This window comes from Heterodontus francisci, chromosome 4, assembly GCF_036365525.1.
Source record: "Heterodontus francisci isolate sHetFra1 chromosome 4, sHetFra1.hap1, whole genome shotgun sequence".
Classification (NCBI taxonomy): domain Eukaryota; kingdom Metazoa; phylum Chordata; class Chondrichthyes; order Heterodontiformes; family Heterodontidae; genus Heterodontus; species Heterodontus francisci.
Genome location: NC_090374.1, coordinates 153,724,410 through 153,742,596, shown reverse-complemented (window position 1 = coordinate 153,742,596; position 18,187 = coordinate 153,724,410). Strand labels below are relative to the sequence as shown.

At 42.6% G+C, this 18,187-nt stretch overlaps 1 protein-coding gene across 1 annotated transcript in view; it reads left to right on the top strand.

The window, feature by feature from the left end:
• The window catches only part of LOC137368739 (neuromedin-K receptor-like), a 90,833-nt gene extending 73,108 nt beyond the window's left edge, over positions 1-17,725 (top strand). The window contains exons 3-5 of the mRNA XM_068028925.1: positions 2,574-2,724; positions 14,467-14,663; positions 17,016-17,725. Of these exons, the coding sequence (XP_067885026.1) occupies positions 2,574-2,724; positions 14,467-14,663; positions 17,016-17,331 (664 nt within the window). The 3' untranslated portion in view covers positions 17,332-17,725. The remainder of the gene's footprint in view (positions 1-2,573; positions 2,725-14,466; positions 14,664-17,015) is intronic.
• The last annotated feature ends 462 nt before the right edge of the window (positions 17,726-18,187 follow it).

The window sequence follows — 18,187 nt, the reverse complement described above, 5'->3', positions numbered from 1 at the left end:
CGATTACATATACTCCTTGAGGACAAGGCTCTTCAATGCAGCAGCATTGACTTGTACAATTGTTCCCAAATTATCCTTTAGTCATTGGACTGATAGTGACAAACATTAAGGCTTCTATTGCCTGCCCATACCCTTAGTCGTTGAAGGAAATCCACAGGGAAGAGTAGGGGCCGAGAGAGCACTGCTTTGCAGAGTTTCTGATTGCCTTCCAAGGGTCAGAACGCCAGCAGCCCCCATGCATGGCAAATAACAGGCTGAGGAAGAGGTCAGGTATATCAGGGGTGACTTCCTAAACCACCTTTGACCAACTGAAGTGTCCCAACATTATAGTGGCAGGCGATGAGGTGAGTCATATTGGTTTCCACAAGGACCCCCAAAGTGGAAGACATTATTATTATTTAACAAACATTTCCAGGATCAGCCCTGGGTAGGGAAGGGGGGTGAGGGGTGGTGGAGGGGTGGGGAGTGAAGGGTGTGGTCAATCAGAGACAGATAGCAGTCATGGGGTAGAGGCCTGGGTAACTCTGCTCACTCCCCTATCCCTAACAGGCAAACAGGTGCCAGTCTTTCTGGCAGCATGAATGGTTAGCAGCTTCAGATGCTCCCAAAGCAGTGCATTGCCCCATGCAGATGAGGTGTCCTCCCTCTGGTCTCATCAACTGTATTGGAAGTCAGTACTGGAAGGCACTGGGTGAGGAAAATTCCCCGAGTGATGTATTTAGAGATTTGTGAGGTGCACAATTGCCACATGCGTTGTTAATAGATTCGTTTGTTATGGAATCTTACAGCACTGAAGGAGGCCATGAGGCCCATGATGTCTGTAGCGATCGTTTGAAAGAGTGATTCAATTAGTTCCTCTTCCCTGCTCTTTCCCCATAACCCTGCAAATGTTTCCCTTTCAAGTATTTATCCAATTCCCTTTTAAAAGTTATTATACAATCTGCTTCAACTGCCCTTCCAGGTCATCAATTCTAAATCATAACTACGCTGTGCATAAAAAAAATTCTCCTGTTCTCCCTTCTGGTTCTTTTAAAGGTAATAACAGTATAATATCACTTAGTGGGGAGTTAACTTGGTGTATATGGAGGGGGATACTTCTGATGCATCTACCCCTATGAATTATCCAATGCAAAAGTGATGAGTGAGGCTGAGATTATAACATCACTTAAAAAGGGAATTGGATAAATACTTGAAAATTTGAAGAATATTAATGGATTGGGAGAAAGGGTAGAACAATTGAGTAGGAGTAGAGAGCTCCAGCACTGGCACAGGTATGATGAAAAAATGGCCTCCTCCTGTGCTGCAATTCCTTTGATTCTATGAAAAGGATCCCATGAAAAGTGTGAAACAGCTTTTAATGTTTAAAGAAAGAAAGATTTGCATTTAAATAGCACCATTCATGACCTGATGATGTTCCAAAGCATGGTAGTGTCAATGAAGTACTTCTGAAGTGTAGTTACTTGTAATGTAGGAAACGTGCAGTCAAATTGTGCACAACAAGGTCCCACAAACAGCAATAAGATAACAGCAAGAGTTGGAGTTGGTTTTACTGGTGTTGGTTGTTGAGGTACGAATATTGTCATAGAAAATGAGGCAAATTCCCCAACTCTTCTTTCAAATAATCCATGGGATCTTTTAGGTCCACCTGAGTGGGCAGTAAGGGCCTCAGCTGATCGTTTCATCTGAAAGATGACACCTCTGAAAGTGCAGAACTCCCTCAGCCCAGATTATGTGCGCAAGCCTCTTGAGTGGGACTTGAAAACATAATCTTCTTGGAGCCAGAAGTGCGACCCACTGAGCCATGGTTGGCACTTCAAGTAGACTGTGGACGGAATTTTACAGACCAATGGCAATGGGCTGGAAAGCAGGAAGGCTGGCAAAATGGCGCAGGAAGGCATAGGGGGGGATGCCCATGTCTTCCCGCTGCCATGCCATTTTGTCAGTGGCAGAAAGGTTGGCACCAGGAAGCCAATTGAGCAACTTTAGTAGTCAATTAAAAGCCATGTCACGCCTCTGTGGGCATTTTCCTGCATCGGTGAGGGGGGCGGGAGGGGCACCACAACGTGGGGAGACTGCCCAGTGAATCCTGGCAGCCTCCCAGCGGTTCCCAGGGTTGGAGGGGGCTAGAGCAGAAGTGTGTGACATAGAACGGACATGATTGACAGGGCCCTGTCAACCATGGTGGGAGGGAATGCTTGGTTGAAGGATAAAGGAAGACATATCCAAAGTATGGACGGTTGCATTGTCTGAACAGATGCGATGGAAACGGAGAAACTGGGGGAATGGAATAAAGTCTTTACAGGAAGCGTGTTGTGAGGAAGTTTAGTCAAGGTAGCTTGGGAGTTGGTGGGTTTATTATGAATGTTGGTTAATACCCTATCACCAGAACACCAAGGTTGTTTGCTAATGAAATTAGACTGAGGAGTCAGCTAGGTTGGTGGGGCAATGCCGGAAGTAAGAACCCAACTTTGCTGAGCTGTGAGAATGTCCTGTGTGTAATGTTTTCAAGAGTATTGGCTGCAATTGCTGTCCTTTTGAATACTGGTTTGCTATTATTTGTCATTCTCTTGCAGATACCAAATTGCTGTGCTTGTCCTGGTGTACCTGCTGCCATTAGTTGTGATGGCTATTACCTACACCATCATTGGAATCACACTGTGGGGCGGGGAAATCCCTGGTGACACGTCAGAGAACTACCACGAGCAGCTCAAAGCCAAACGAAAGGTTAAAACAAAATATGTTTTGAATATTCAGAAACAATTAATGTTGGTTTGTCGGATAGAATTTGTCACAGCACAATGTATTATTAATTGTAACATGGTGTGAAATGCTCCTGAAATTGACAATTATGAGTCAAACAATTCTATATTGGGATGGGACAAGCTTTTAGTCCTTGTTGCTCTGTACAGATGCATAACATGGAGCCATGGGGCTCACCTATCATTTTAAATCAATGCTCCCATTAATTTATATATAATCTCATATTGCTAATATTAAGGAGGCCTGCATCTAATATTTGACTGTCACACTCAAATGCCATGAATTTCTTCAGAGCAACAGCCAAAACTCAGAGTTCACTTCATGAGAGTCTCCTGACTCTTTTCCAGGTATTGGGCTTCGGGCCTCAGCATTCAGGTGTGGGAGGGTGCAAACGACGTCTATACCGCAGCACACTCAAAAATGGCTGCATCCCAATTTCCAGGTCAAAGTTTTCAGCTACTTTACTGAAGACTCATTTTTTTTCTCCTTTCTTGATAAGTAAGGCGTGAAATGAAGTATTCAACACAGGAAAATTTAATCTGAATGCTACTGCCCGCAATCGAGAAATGGTGATGCGGAACAGTATTGATGAGAATCTATATGGTCAGTTCACAGAGGTAGAGCACTCCATTTCAAGATACACAATTCATCTTTCATGACCTATGTGTCATCGGTCTTGGTATTTTAAGATATAGGTTGGTTCTCTGGGGGTACAGGTTTAGAACTTAAAACTCACTCATTTGACACAAATTGGCAGTAGAATGACAATCTCATTCAGAAGAGCCTTAATGATGAGTGATATGGGAAAGAGAAGATTGACACTATACACTACAGTGTTCTTTTGAGATTTTAGGTAACTTATTGTTGAGAACAGAGGAAGCTTTCCCCTGTACCTTCCCCAGTGCCGTATCTGGGCTGGGAATGCTTCATTAGATTTCTAATGGATCCCAACCTTATTCTTTCTCAAGCCACCTGTCTTTTGCTACTTATTCCATCAATGGAAACTGCTCCCCATACAGGATGCCATCTTGAAATGCTATTGCAAACCTTGTCCAACTACAGAAACCTATCAATGAAAGCAGTTTTCTTTACCTCAATATATAATCGGTAGAACTGCAAGCTGGGCTGCCCTTGTGACCTTTAGTTAACTTTGAAATACAAATGGGCAATGAAAAAATGGGAGTATCACAGTGTCTGTGAGAAAGGTCTGGCTTAACCTGATGCCTTTGGGATAAAAATGGCAGAAATCAGTTTTAGTGCTGTTGGTTGAAGGATAAGTGTTGACCAGGATGGCTGTATGATCTAGCATAAAAGGAATATAAAGGAAATAACGTCGTTTTGAAAAATGAGAGAAATTTTTCGGCGTTAATGTTGCGCTCAGAAAGAAATGCTCTTGTTAAGACTAGAACATTAGTTGGCTGATTGCCTTTGGTAGCTAACCAGCTAATAAATTCCCAATTTTTGGGAGTGAAATTGATCTACACCAGTAGCACAACATGGAGACAGAAAATTGCCAGCCCGTTTTACACCTCACCTGATTCTCTTTTCCAGTTCCAGTAACAGTAAGGTTAGTTAGTGGATTGATTGGTACAGTCATGTCCTGCTTAGTTTAATGAAGTTGGCAGCTGTGTAACACAAAAAATAAATTTTAGCATTGACCACAGCATGGACAAAGCAAATTACAGCCTGGACTTTTCTCTCTGTATCAGTGGGTCATCGTGACCCTCGCCCAGTTTCCTTCTTGGGGCTCATTAAATATCCAGGGTGGGATTTACTCACCCTAGTAGAAGCCGGCGGAGGAGGAGGAGGAAGAGAGTCATATGGTAGCGTTGCATTGAGACACCAACTGCAGCACTGAAAGAGGAAGAAGCCACACTTAAATTGGTAGATGAACCATTGAAGGAAAATCTTGGCTGCTGGTGTTAAATAACGGCCTATGCACTACAGGAATTAGACTGAAATAAAAGCAAAATACTGTGGATGCTGGAAATCTAAAATAAAAACATAAAGTGCTGGAAATACTCAGCAGATCTGGCAGATCTGAGGAGAGAGAAACAGAGTTAACGTTTCAGGTCTGTGACCTTGAGACTGCCTAGGTTATTTAGCGTAATAAACTTTGGCAGAACAAAAAGCTAGTGGCTTTTCTCCTGTTAGTTTGATATGGTTTTGAACCCAGATGGTAATGCTGAAAAGGCAATGAATTAAACAGATGATTCCTGTCCCAGTGGAAAGATCAATCACAGTGTGTCTTTGGAAAACATGGGCCTGTCGCCTTTAACTTTCCAACCACAGAATGAAAGCATCAGTTGCCGTACGCTCAAGGCTTTCTGTCGAGCAGACGTACTTCAGTTAAGGGGAGAGATTTTCTTGTGGTACTGTTAATGACCAGGCAGCGGGCAGGGTGAGAGGGTAACAGTGTGATTTTGAAGTTGCCCCTCATTACCACAGTCAGCGAGCTGCTAGCATGAATTAAACGCACTCCACTGGGCAGCCTGCTCATTGGAAACAGGTAATCGGGCCACTTGTCAAAGGCCTTGTAGTTTAAAAGTATTTTTTTCATGTGAGAAGGGCACCATGGTCCAGCGAGCAGAACCTACAACAGCGACTGCATAAGCTTTAAAATCAGTAAGGTGGAAAAATATCTCCAGACGTTCCATTCAGTTCGATCAGTCAACAGCTAAGGATCCCTTTAAGTATCGCTGAAATCTGACTCGTACCACCCATGGCTGGTAGACAGCAGCAGGATGGGCAGTATTCAGCCAGCAATTGATGAAAAGGGCATCAGGATCTAAATGATATCACTCGACCCCGATTTGCATGTATAAATGAGGCTCCCAAATTTTACGATACGAGCTCTGACCGTCAGGCTTCAAGTCCATCTGAAGGTTGGAACGGGCACCAAAGCAGATCAGCAGGTACTTCATTTTGGGTCTACTACTGTCCTATTTCTGAGTGCAAGTGGGTTGATAGTGAGCTGAGAATCACCCCCACATAAAGATATATATTTTGCTGGAGTTGTCATATCGTTTGTTGGCACAGAGATTGCATTGATCCATTAGATTTTCTTCTGGCTCTGCATTTGGTGGGTGTATTTGGTGGTTATGACAACTCATCCCTGGTGTCTGGGATTCATTTGGACTGGTTTTGTTCAAGTGGGCTTGTCTACATTAGTTCTTGATCCTGTCAGTTCAGTTGCTACCTTTGCATGGTTTCATAGGAGTCACTCTAGTTGGCTTTCTGTATTGGTGTGCTGTATATTTAGAGAGTATATTTTGGGCATTGGGTAAAGGGGCTTTTTCCAAGTCTTCTTCCGAGAAGGGCCTGAGACAAACTTGTCTTTCCCTTATTGGCGGTGGAATCCCAACATATTTGTTGGAGTTGATAATCTGTTTCTAATTTTCCTACACTAGTATGCTATAAATTTGTGCATGTAAACCCCACAATTTATGAAGCAGATTTATTACATCGTATTTACAGCACAGAAACAGGCTATTTGGCCCAATATGTCCATTCCAGTGTTTAGTTCCAAAGAAGCCTCCTCCCACCATATTAGTATATCTTTCTATTCCTTTCTCCTTTATTTTAATCCAGATTCCCTTTAAATGCATCTATGCTCGTCGCCTCAACTACTCCCTGTGGTAGCGAGTTCCACATTTTAACAACACTCTGGATAAAGAAGCTTCTCCCGAATTCCCTTTTGGATTTATTAATGACAATCTTATATTTATGGCCCCCTAGTTCTGGTCTGCCCATCCACCCCCGACCATGTTAAAACAACTTCTCTATCTCTGCCCTATCAAGTTCTTTCATGATCTTAATGGCCTCTATCAGGTCACCCCTTAATCTTTTCTAGAGAAAAGAGCCCCACCCTGTTCAATTTTTCCTGATAGTATAACCTCTTAGTTCTGCTATCATTTTTTTTTTGCATCTTCTTCAATGACTCGATATCCTTTTTTTATAATATGGGAACCAGAACTATACACAGTACTCCAAATGTGATGTAACCAAGGCCCCGTACAAGTTTAGTATAATTTCTCTGCTTTTCAATTCTATGCCACTAGAATTGAGTCTCAGTGCTTTGTTTGCTATTTTTCAACAACAACGTGTATCTATATTGCACCTTTAACAAAATAAAATAGCCCAAGGCACTGCTCAAGAACTCCATAAAACAAAATTTGACATTGAGTCAATGTTTCAAGAAAATATGTCCAAGAGCTTGGTCAAAGAGGTAGGTTTTAAGGAGCATCTTAAAGGAGGAAAGATAGGTGGAGCTGTTTAGGGAGCAAGTTCCAGAGCTTAGGACCTCGGCAGCTGAAGACATGGTCACCAGTGGTGGAACGAATAAAATTGGGGATGCTCAAGAGGCCAGAATTAGATGAGCACAGATATCTTGGAGGGTTGTGGGGCTGGAGGAGATTTTTTTTATTCTATCATGGGATGTGGGCATTAAGGACAGGCCAGCGTTTGTTGCCCATCCCTAATTGCCCTTGATGATTGAATGGCTTGCTAGGCCATTTCAGAGGCCAGTTAAGAGTCAACCACAGTGCTATGGGTCTGGAGTCACATGTAGGCCAGACCAGGTAAGAAGGGCAAATTTCTTTCCCTAAAGGACATTAGTGAACTAGATGGGTTTTTACAATCAACAATGGTTTCATGATCACCATTAGACTAGCTTTTAATTCCAGATTTATCAATTGAATTCAAATTTCACCATATGCCTTGGTGGAATTCGAACCCATGCCCTCAAAGCATTAGCCTGGGCTCTGGATTACTAATCCAGTGACATTACCACTATGCCACCTCCTCCCCTGTGGCAGCAGAAGGCATGGCTGAGGTACTGAATGAGTACTTTGCACATGCCTTCAGAAGAAAAAAAGAGGATGCTGCCAAAGTCACAGTAAAGGAGGAGGTAGTATCTGCTGTCCTTATCTGGTCTGGTCTACATGTGACTCCAGACCCACAGCAATGTGGTTGACTCTTAAATGGCCTAGCAAGCCACTTAGTTCAAGGGCAACACATGCTGACCTAGTCAGCAATGCCTGCATCCCACAAATAAATTTTAAAAAAGATTTCCTTTTTAATTCCTAATCAGCCCCACCCTTCCTTTAATTATCCTTTTTGCTATTCAATATTTAAATGTGAAAAATACTTAATACTGCTATGAGATCTTTTGCATCCACCTGAGAGAGCAGTCGGAGCCTCAGTTTAACTTTCTCATCCAAAATATGGCAGCTCCAACAGTGCAGCATTCCCTTATTACTGCACTGTCAGCCTAGATTATGTGCCTAGTCCATGAAGTAGGACTTGAATCCACGACCATTTGACTCAGATGGCGAGTGCTGGCATGCTGACAAAGAGGCTAGAAATGAGAGTGCATGGAACCTGTTGTAAAATTATTTTTAAATCGTCTCTGAGTTATGCTATTATTATCCCTTGGAATAGTTCTGCGCTGACATTGATTAATGAATATAATTTGATTAAATAATGCTGATAACAAACTTAGCTTTAATTCTTAATTATACTGTTACCTAGACCAGAAGAGAAAAAAATTGAAAATAAGGAATTGAAGAGGTAACATACTGCACAGAGAAACATTGAAAGTGACTGCAATAAAATGATTGACTGTGAGTTCAACTGGACTGGAAGATTGCGCTATATTTGTCACCGCCTGACCATGCTTTGACTGCATATGTACCTTCTGGGAAATATATATTAATGCTTCTTTTTGTTAGGTTCTTGATTGTGAAAGGAATGAGTTTTAGTGTTTTTGACAGGAATTGTCGCATCTCTAGGCATCAGAAAGACAACAGATCAAGATTTTCAGATTGTTCATCGAGTTCCTGACAAACCCGTTTTATTTCAACAACAACTTGTATTTCTATAGAACCTTTAATGTAGAAAACATCCAGAGGCACTTCATGGAGATATCGTCAAATAAACTGGGCACCAAGCCATAGAGAGAGATGTTAGTGCGGGTGACCCTTGATATCTTGATTAAAGGGATGGATTTTAAGGAGAGTCTTAACGGTGGTGGATGGGGTTGAGAAGTGCAGTGGTTTAGGAAAAGAATTCCACAATGTGAGGCCTAGGGAGCTGAAGACACAGCTGCCAATAGTGGAGCAATGGGAGGGGGCGGGAGGCCACAGTTGGAGGAACGGAGAGCTCTGAGAATTGTGGGGCTGGAAATTAGAGATAGGGTGGGGTGAGGCCATGAAGGGATTTGAACATGAAGATGTGATTTACTAATTTGAGTTGTGGGGTGGGGGCAGCAATCCAATTAAAATTGCCAAGGATGAGTAGTTGCTCTGTAGAGGATACCTCATTGAGAAACTTGGGGTGGGGCTGGGGTGATAGACAATGAGTAAATTAACAAATAGAGGTTGGAAGGGATGAGCTAAAATTAAAAGCCTGAATTTTACTGGCGCACCGCAAATTGCGGCGGCGGGCTCTAATCTTGGTGGTCCGCCTGCGCGAAGCGGCCGTTGCTGGGCTGCCGCGATATTTCACACAAGGCCTCATTTAAATGGAAGGGGTGAAGCGGCCGCCTCCGATGATGTCGAGGGGGTGGCCGCTCCATCCCCGGCAAAGGCGTCCGGCTTCACAACGCAGGCGCCGGTGTCATTTTTAAAGGGTTTCAAGTCCTTAGAAGAAATTTTAAGTTTTTAAAGGCAATGTTTAACATTGTCATTAAAAAAATTAAATAAAAGCTGAGGCCCTTTCCCAACGCCCCCACCCCACCTCCCAATGTATGCTTTTGGGCCTATCGCTCCAAAATGAACTTTATTCCCAACCCGAACCTCCCCCCCACCCCCCCCCAACCTCATTACCTTTGCCCTTCAACCCTTCCCACCATCCCCACAGCTAATACAAAATATTTTCCCGACTCTCCGTCACTCCCCCCCCCACCCGCCCCCGTCCTGATAATTTCACTCCTCCCCTCTCCCCACCAGTGTCACGCGTCGGAACTCCCAAGGCACAGGAACTCTGGCTGGCGGCTGAATATTGGTGCAGGATGGCCGCGGGACAAGGTAAGTTAATTTGCATGTTTTTAGCTTAATTTTAATATTAAAATGAAGGTCCCGCCGCTGAGCGGCGGGGGGGCCGTACGAAGGTCTTGCCACTGCTAGTAAAATGTGGCGGGGCTTTCTTGACATTGGAGGTCATGACGGGCCTCTCACAGAAAGAATTTCAGGGCCCCACCCCCACCCCTTGCCATGACCCCCGACGCCAGAGGGCTAGTAAAATTCAGCTCCTAATGCAGATAGTTAGTCAGTTAACCAGGTATGGACCTTGTGGATACTGCTAGAATGAGAATTGGTGCAGTGGAGGGTGTTTTTCTACATGGGTAGAAGTAGAGACAGCTTTAATCTTCACTTGGCCTGTGTTATGGCTGACCTGGTATTGCTTGATACTGACCTTAGATGGGTGAATTCACACAATCCGGCACAAAACATTGCTCCTCCAGAGGAAATATTGGGAAATCACAGCTGCCCATGGTTTTCTGTTCACTTAATGGCATTCTCTGTAGGCACATCTCTTATGCGTGATTGATATCAATGTCAAAGGTCATGGACCTGCTGAAGAGGGTCTCTTCCACACCTTTAGCTGAATCTGGCCCTTTGTGTTTCATTCAGATACGCATACTATTTTGTGGCAATGGTGTTAACGCATTATTACCTCCCACAGTTATCAGTAGCATTTCCTGTCAAACCAAGAAATGATTTGTATGTCTCAACTTACTAGCAGCCTTAAACTTAAATGCAATGGATCAGAACACACATGGTGTTCACTGTTTAGAAATTAGATTCTCCAGCCAATTACATAGTAAAGAAAAGAACATTCATTCATACAGCGTTTTTCATGACCTTGGGTTGTCCCTAACCTCTTAACTTCAAAAGTACTTCATTGGCTGTAATCACTGTTGTAATGAAGGAAACGTGAGAATCCGTTTTGGCACAGCAAGGTCCCATAAACAACAATGAGATTATGATCAGATGACCTGTGTATTAATGATGTTGATTGAGGGATAAATATTGGCCAGGAGACCAAGAGAATTCCCCGTTCTTCACCCAATATTGTCATGAGATATTTTTACATAGAGGGCAGATGGGGCCTTGGTTTAAAGTCTAATCTGAAAGATGGCACCTCAGGCAATGCAGCACTTCTTTCAGTACTGCACTGAAGGATGGATACGTACCTTTAGGAAGGCCTGGTAGACCAATATTGTCTAAGGGTCTTAAAAGGCTGGTATTAGCACTGTCTTATCCTTTATTTGAATGACGATCAGTCTTTTCATGCAACTTGTTTGATAGGTTTGCCATTTTTGTGTCATCCAATTAATTGACAATAATCCATGCAAGAGTTTTGAAGATGACCTGTAGAGGCAGAATTTATATTGGCATTGTTAGATTGAGCAACTTGAAAATATTACATAGGAGAAGGTCAAGCTTTTGTATAAGGCTTGTTTTTAGGAATGCCAGAAATCATGGCCCAGAATTGTTTAAGTTTTAACCCCAGTGGTTTTGCTGGGATGGCAGTGCTGATGCTCTGGGGGTTTGCTTCATGTTACCAGAAACTTTGACATCTACCCATCCTGCCTGTTTGTGGGACCTTGCTGTGTGCAAGTAGGCTGCCACGTTTATTGCATTACAAGAGCGTCTACATTTCCAAAGTACCTCATTGGCTGTGAATCACTTTGTGATGTCATGAGAACATTGATTTCTTTCTGTCTTTCTTTGCCTTCAGTGCCCTTGGTCTGGAACCATTCGGTAAAAAGATTTAAAGAAAATCTCATCCTTTTTGAGGGCTGGCCTGAAGCCCACCCACTTATGGGGCTCATTTCCGCCTTTATGGAGGCTGATTGAGCCATACAAATGCCAGAGCATTGAGAGCAACTGGGGTAGGAACATATGGGTGATAATATTGGGGTCCCAGACATTATGGGGTCCCAAACACTGTAGGTGATATTGTCTTGATTACCTGAATTGTTCAGAGCATACGTCAATGCCGTAAACTTTCATACTCCAATTTTTACATGGGGGCATGGCTATGTTAATGTGCTAAGCAGGGTTTTGGTGGCTGTAACTTAGAAGTGTGCAAATGATTTGCACGTAGTGAGGTTCCAGTGTAAAACCAGCATATTAGGCATGTATGCACAAATTTCTACCGGGAAAAAATGTGGGCCACTCTCCATTTTCACCAAAACATTCCAGGAAATTCCGGGTCAGTTGAAGTCTCTTCGGTGTAAATGTTACTTTTCATTAAAAACCTGTTCTTTTGTTTTGGAAGAGAGAAGAATCCGTGTAGATATACCTCATTGTCATCACTACAAATGTCAGCGATGTAAACTATATTGGCCTCATTCTTGGCTCAGCTGAGTCAAAAGGTTGTGGGTCAAGCCCCAGTCCAGGGACTTCAGTGCAGTACTTGGGGTGTGCTGCACTGTCAGAGGCCATGTTTCAGATGAGACATTATAACATTACCCTGTCTACCCTCTCGAATGGACATTAAAGATCCTACTGCACCAATCTGAGTCTTGGCCAACATTTATCCCTCAACCACCACCAAAAATAGATGATCTGGTCATTTGTTGTTTGTGGAACAGTGCTGCGGGCAATTTGACTGTCATTTCCCCCTATATTACAACAGCGATAACACTTTAAAATGTATTTCATTAGCTGTAAAGTGGCATGGGGCATCCTGAGGTTGCAAAAGAACATAAGAACATAAGAACTAAAAGCAGGAGTAGGCAATTCAGCCCCTCGAGCCTGCTCCACCATTCAATATGATCACGGCTGATCTCATCCTGGCCTCAACTCCACTTTCCTGCCAGTTGTCCATAACCCTTCAACCCATTTCTAATTAAAAATCTGTCTATCTCCTCAAATTTACGCAGTGTCCTGGCATCCACTGCACTCTGGGGTAGTGAATTCCACAGATTCACGACACTTTGAGAGAAGTTATTTCTCCTCATCTCTGTTTTAAATCTGCTACTCCTTATCCTAAAACTATGACCTCTCATTCTAGATTGCCCCACAAGAGGAAACATCCTCTCTATGTCTACTTTGTCAATCCCCTTAATCATCTTATATACCTCAATTAGATCACCTCTCAATCTTCTAAACTCCAGAGAGTAAAGGCCTAAACTGCTCAATCTCTCTTCATAAGACAAGCGCCCCCCCCCCCACATCTGGAATCAATCTAGTGAACCTCCTCTGAACTGCCTCCAGTGCAACTACATCCTTTCTCAAGTAAGGGGACCAAAACTGTACGCAATACTCCAAGTGCTGTCTCACCAATGCCTTGTACAGTTGCAGCAACACTTCCCTACTTTTATATACTATTCCTTTAGCAATAAATGCCAAAATTCCATTTGCCTTCCTTATCACCTGCTGTACCTACAAACTAGTTTTCTGCGATTCATGCACAAGGACACCCAGATCCCTCTGCACCAAAGCACTCTGAAGTTTCTCTCCATTTAGATAATAATTTGCCTTTCTATTCTACCGACCAAAATGGATAACCTCACTATTATCCACTTTAACATCCATTTGCCAAATTTTGGCCCATTTATCTAATCTATCCATATCCATTTGTAGATTTCTTATTTCTTTATTGCAACTTACTGTCCCACCTATTTTAGTGTCATCTGCAAATTTGGCTATAGTACCTTCTATCCCTGCATCCAAGTCATTTATATAGATTGTAAATAGTTGGGGCCCAAGGACCGAACCCTTTGGCACCCCACTAGTTACATCTTGCCAACCAGAAAAAGACACATTTATCCCGACTCTATGTTTTCTGTTGGTTAGCTCATCCACTATCCAAGCTAATAAATTGCCCCTAACCCCATGTGAACTTACCTTGTGTATTAACCTTTTGTGCGGCACCTTATCAAATGCCTTCTGGAAGTCCAGATAAACTACATCTACAGGATCCCCATTATCCACTTTGCTTGTTACGACTTTGAAGAACTCTAGCAAATTAGTCAAACACAATGTACCCTTCATAAAACCATGCTGACTCTGATGGATTGCGTTTTTACTTTCTAAATGTCCTGGTATTACTTCCTTAATAATGGATTCTCACAATTTCCCAATGACAGATGTCAAACTAACTGGTCTATAGTTTCCTACTTTCTGCCTCCCTCCCTTTTTGAATAAGGGCATTACATTAGCTTTTTTCCAATCCACTGGAACCTTTCCCGTATCCAGAGAATTTTGGAATATTATAATCAATGGATCCACTATCTCCACTGCCACTTCCTTTAAGACCCTAGGATGTAGGCCATCAGGCCCTGGGGACTTGTCTGCCTTCAACCCCAATAGTTTGCTCAGTACTCTTTCCCTAGTGATGATGATTGTTCTAAGTTCCTCCCTTTCTATAACCTCTGCATTACCTGGTACTATTGGGATGGTGCTAGTGTCCTCCATAGTGAAAACTGAAGCAAAATACTGATTTAGTGTCTCTGCCATTTCTGTGTTTCCTTCTATTAACTCCCCAGTCTCATCCTCCAACAGACCAACATTCACTTTAGCTACTCTCTTCCCTTTTATATACTTACAGAAGCTTTTGCTAAAAGGCACTATATAAACAAATTTCTTTCCTTTTAAATGTAAGCTACATCATTCTGCCTCATGTTTAGAAATGATGAAAATGCCGTTTCTTTGATTATAATGCCCTTTCTTTTCTGAACTACTTCTGTAGGTTGTTAAAATGATGATTGTGGTGGTGTTTACCTTCACCGTTTGCTGGCTGCCCTACCACATCTTCTTTCTGGTGATCAAACAGTATCCACACATCGGCAGCTGGAAGCCCATACAGCAGGTTTACTTAGCTGTATTCTTACTGGCAATGAGTTCCAACATGCACAACCCCATCATTTACTGTTGCCTAAACAGCCGGTAAGTCAGGCACTTTGTTTGGGGATGTAGTGGGGGTGGGAGAATCTTTCTGTTCAACATTTGAATTCACAGATATATATATATAATAGTTGGCATAAATGCTTGGTGGCCATTTTAAAATTTCCCAAAACAGATTACAGACCTAAAGCGATCATTGTTTGTGGTTGCAGGGATTGTTTTATCATATTTTCTTCATTCAGAAATGGGTCAGTCATTGATTCTGAGGCTGGGAAGACTCCCTTTTCAACTTTCAGCAAGCCAGTGGGTAAATGCTGACCTGTTCAGGCCAAGAAGTTCCAGCTTCTATCGTCGGTTTTGGCAAGCTAGTTTGGCCATGGGAATGGTGGGATTGCATAACTTACAGCAATGTTTCAGGGAGAAGTAAGGGATAACCTGTCCAGGGTTCTCACTCCCAATCACTTCCAGTAATCCCTACTTGTCTTCCCACCTCACAACATTACCTCTGGTGTCCCCCAGAGAGTTATCCTTGACCTCTTCTCTACCTCTATATGCTGCCTCTTGGTCACATCATCTGTAGATATGGGGTCAGCTTCCAGAATTATATTGATGACACCCCACTCTGCCTCTCCAGTACCCCTTCATTGTTTCTTTGATGTATACTTTCAATTCACCTCACCATTGGCGGCTGTGTTTTTATCTGCTTAGACCCCGGTTCTTGAATTCCCTCCCTAAACCCCCTCCACCCTTTCACATCCCTGTCCTCCTTTTAAATCCACTTCATTGACAAAGCTTTCGATCACCAGTCCTAATATTTCTTTCTTTGGCTTGTCATACAATTTTTTTTTCAGATTTAGCCTTGAGATATTTTTCTATGTTAAAGGGGCTATATTAAATGCAAATTGCATTGAGCTTAGAAAATCAAAAGGTCTGTCTCATCTTCTGCTACCTTATCCTGCCTTACTGAACAGGCAGAAATGGAACTGGAGGCAGAGAAAGATATAAGTGCAATTTGATCCATCCCCATCTCCATCTCAGGTAGACAAGCAGATGACCCTTCATGATAAAATCTGTGATGGGTGAATGTGCATATAATCCACGTTTTTAATTTGACAGCTTGGGTAGTACTGCAGATGCAATTGTGTTTCTGAGCTCAGATGTAATTGTAAAATAATTCAGCTTCTTTCATGCTCAGTGATGTGGAGTGAACCCCTCAACTTATATAGAGGTTATGGAACAAACAGTCAAGGGGTTTATATTGTTATGATATGGAATGTAGTGCCTGAAGGGGTGATGGAAGCTGATTTAATGATAACATTTAAAAGAGAATTAGATAAATACTTGAGTGACAACATTTTAGGGCTAGGGGAAAGATTAGGACTAATTGGATAGCTCTACCAGAGAGCTGGCATAGACACGTTGGGCCGAATGGCCTCCTCCTGTGCTATATTATTCTATGTTATAGAAATGGGCATGATACAGTTTAGGTTGTGTGGAGCAGCCATTGCTGAGGACGAAGTAGCAGTTATTTATTTTATTTAGAGATACAGCACTAAAACAGGCCCTTCGGCCCACTGAGTCTGTGCAGACCAACAACCACCATTTATACTAACCCTGCAGTAATCCCATATTCCCTACCACCTACCTACACTAGGAGCAATTTACGATGGCCAATTTACCTATCAACTCACAAGTCTTTGGCTGTGGGAGGAAACCGGAGCACCCAGCGAAAACCCACACGGTCACAGGCAGAACTTGCAAACTCCGTACAGGCAGTACCCAGAATTGAACCTGGGTGCCTGGAGTTGTTGAGGCTGCGGTGCTAACCACTGCGCCACTATGCCGAGCTGAACTGTTGAACCCCTATCTCTGGAAGGACCTTTTTGATATCAGACCTTGGAAGACTGTAAGCGAACTTGGACTGTGTTGAATTATAAGACCGTTCTTCGAAAGCGTAATCTGCAAAGACTTTATTGTTTTTTTCATTTTTTCGGGCAGCTAATTAAAAACCAAACTACTGTTAGCTTGAACACATGTATGCGAATGTGGGAGTTAGATTTTTAAATAAGAAGTTATAAGGTCTTTAGATATTGGTTTAACTTAGTAGTGTTTAAGATTTTTTTTAAATAAATAGTTAATTTGTTGATAACTAATGATGCCTGGTTTGTTTCGTCTCATTCGGGGGTTACTAGATTTTTTTCAATTCTGCTGTTGCTTTCTTTGAGTTGGAAAGCTTAAAGGTATATGATGCAAACTGTGGAGCGATGAGACTGAACTAACAGTGCGTTGATCCCACCGTGATCAGAATCATGTATTTTGTTTGTGGGCTTTGTCCTGAGCGGTTGTAACAATGCCCAGATGGTTTCAGCATTCACTTTGTATATATGCTTGTAGATTTCGAGCAGGGTTTAAGAGGGCTTTTCAATGGTGCCCCTTCATTGAATTTTCAAGCTACGATGAATTAGAACTACAATCAACCAGGTTTCAGCCCACCCGACAGAGCAGCGCCTATACCATCTCCCGCATGGAGTCCAACATGACGGTGGAGTTTGACACAACTGAAAATGACAGTGCAGAGGCTAGCAGCAAAAAGGGTGCAACTTTACGAAATATGAGCTTTAATGGACACTCTCAAAGGAATTCCAAAAATACTTCCAGAAGTTCAAGCTTCTTCAGTCAGACAAACACATCTTTGGATGAATATTCATAGAGCAGTAGATTGTATTATTTCATTAGTCAACTGGGCATGCTCAATTGGTGCAGTTCAACATGGAAACTGGTTCCTTTGTGTCATTTTGGTTTAATTGAAGGCACTCTCCCCTTTTGAGACAAATAACCATGAGTTCAAGCCCACTCCAACAGTGGAGCCCATAATCTAGGTGCCATCCTTTGGGTGAGATGATGGGGCCGATTATCATGGCCTCCACCAGGTAGAAGCAGAGCTGAATATATCATTCCATTCCAAGTGCAGATTCCAACCTGCTGTGCAAATGACCAGCCAGAGCCCCCTGCCTGTTTCAGGCATGAGCCTCTTCTCAATCTGCAAGCCAAGTTCTTTGCTGTTTTGTAGGACTCTGATGCAATTTTCATGTACCAGTGGGTTGAGAGGGCATGGCATGCATGTTCTGCCCATTGGTATAAAAGCAAAATACTGCGGATGCTGGAAATCTGAAACAACAACAAGAAATGCTGGATTCACTCAGCAGGTCTGGCAGCATCTGTGGAAAGAGAAGCAGAGTTAACGTTTCAGGTCAGTGACCCTTCTTCGGAACTGACAAATATTAGAAAAGTCACAGATTATAAACAAGTGAGGTGGGGGTTGGGCAAGAGATAACAAAGGAGAAGGTGCAGATTGGACCAGGCCACATAGCTGACCAAAAGGTCACGGAGCAAAGGCAAACAATATGTTAATGGTGTGTTGAAAGACAAAGCATTAGTACAGATTAGGTGTGAATATACTGAATATTGAACATCAGCAAGTGCAAACCTGAAGAAAAACAACCTGAAAAAAACAGTGGGTAAGCAAACTGAACAAACTAAGATGAAATGAAATAAATGCAAAAAAA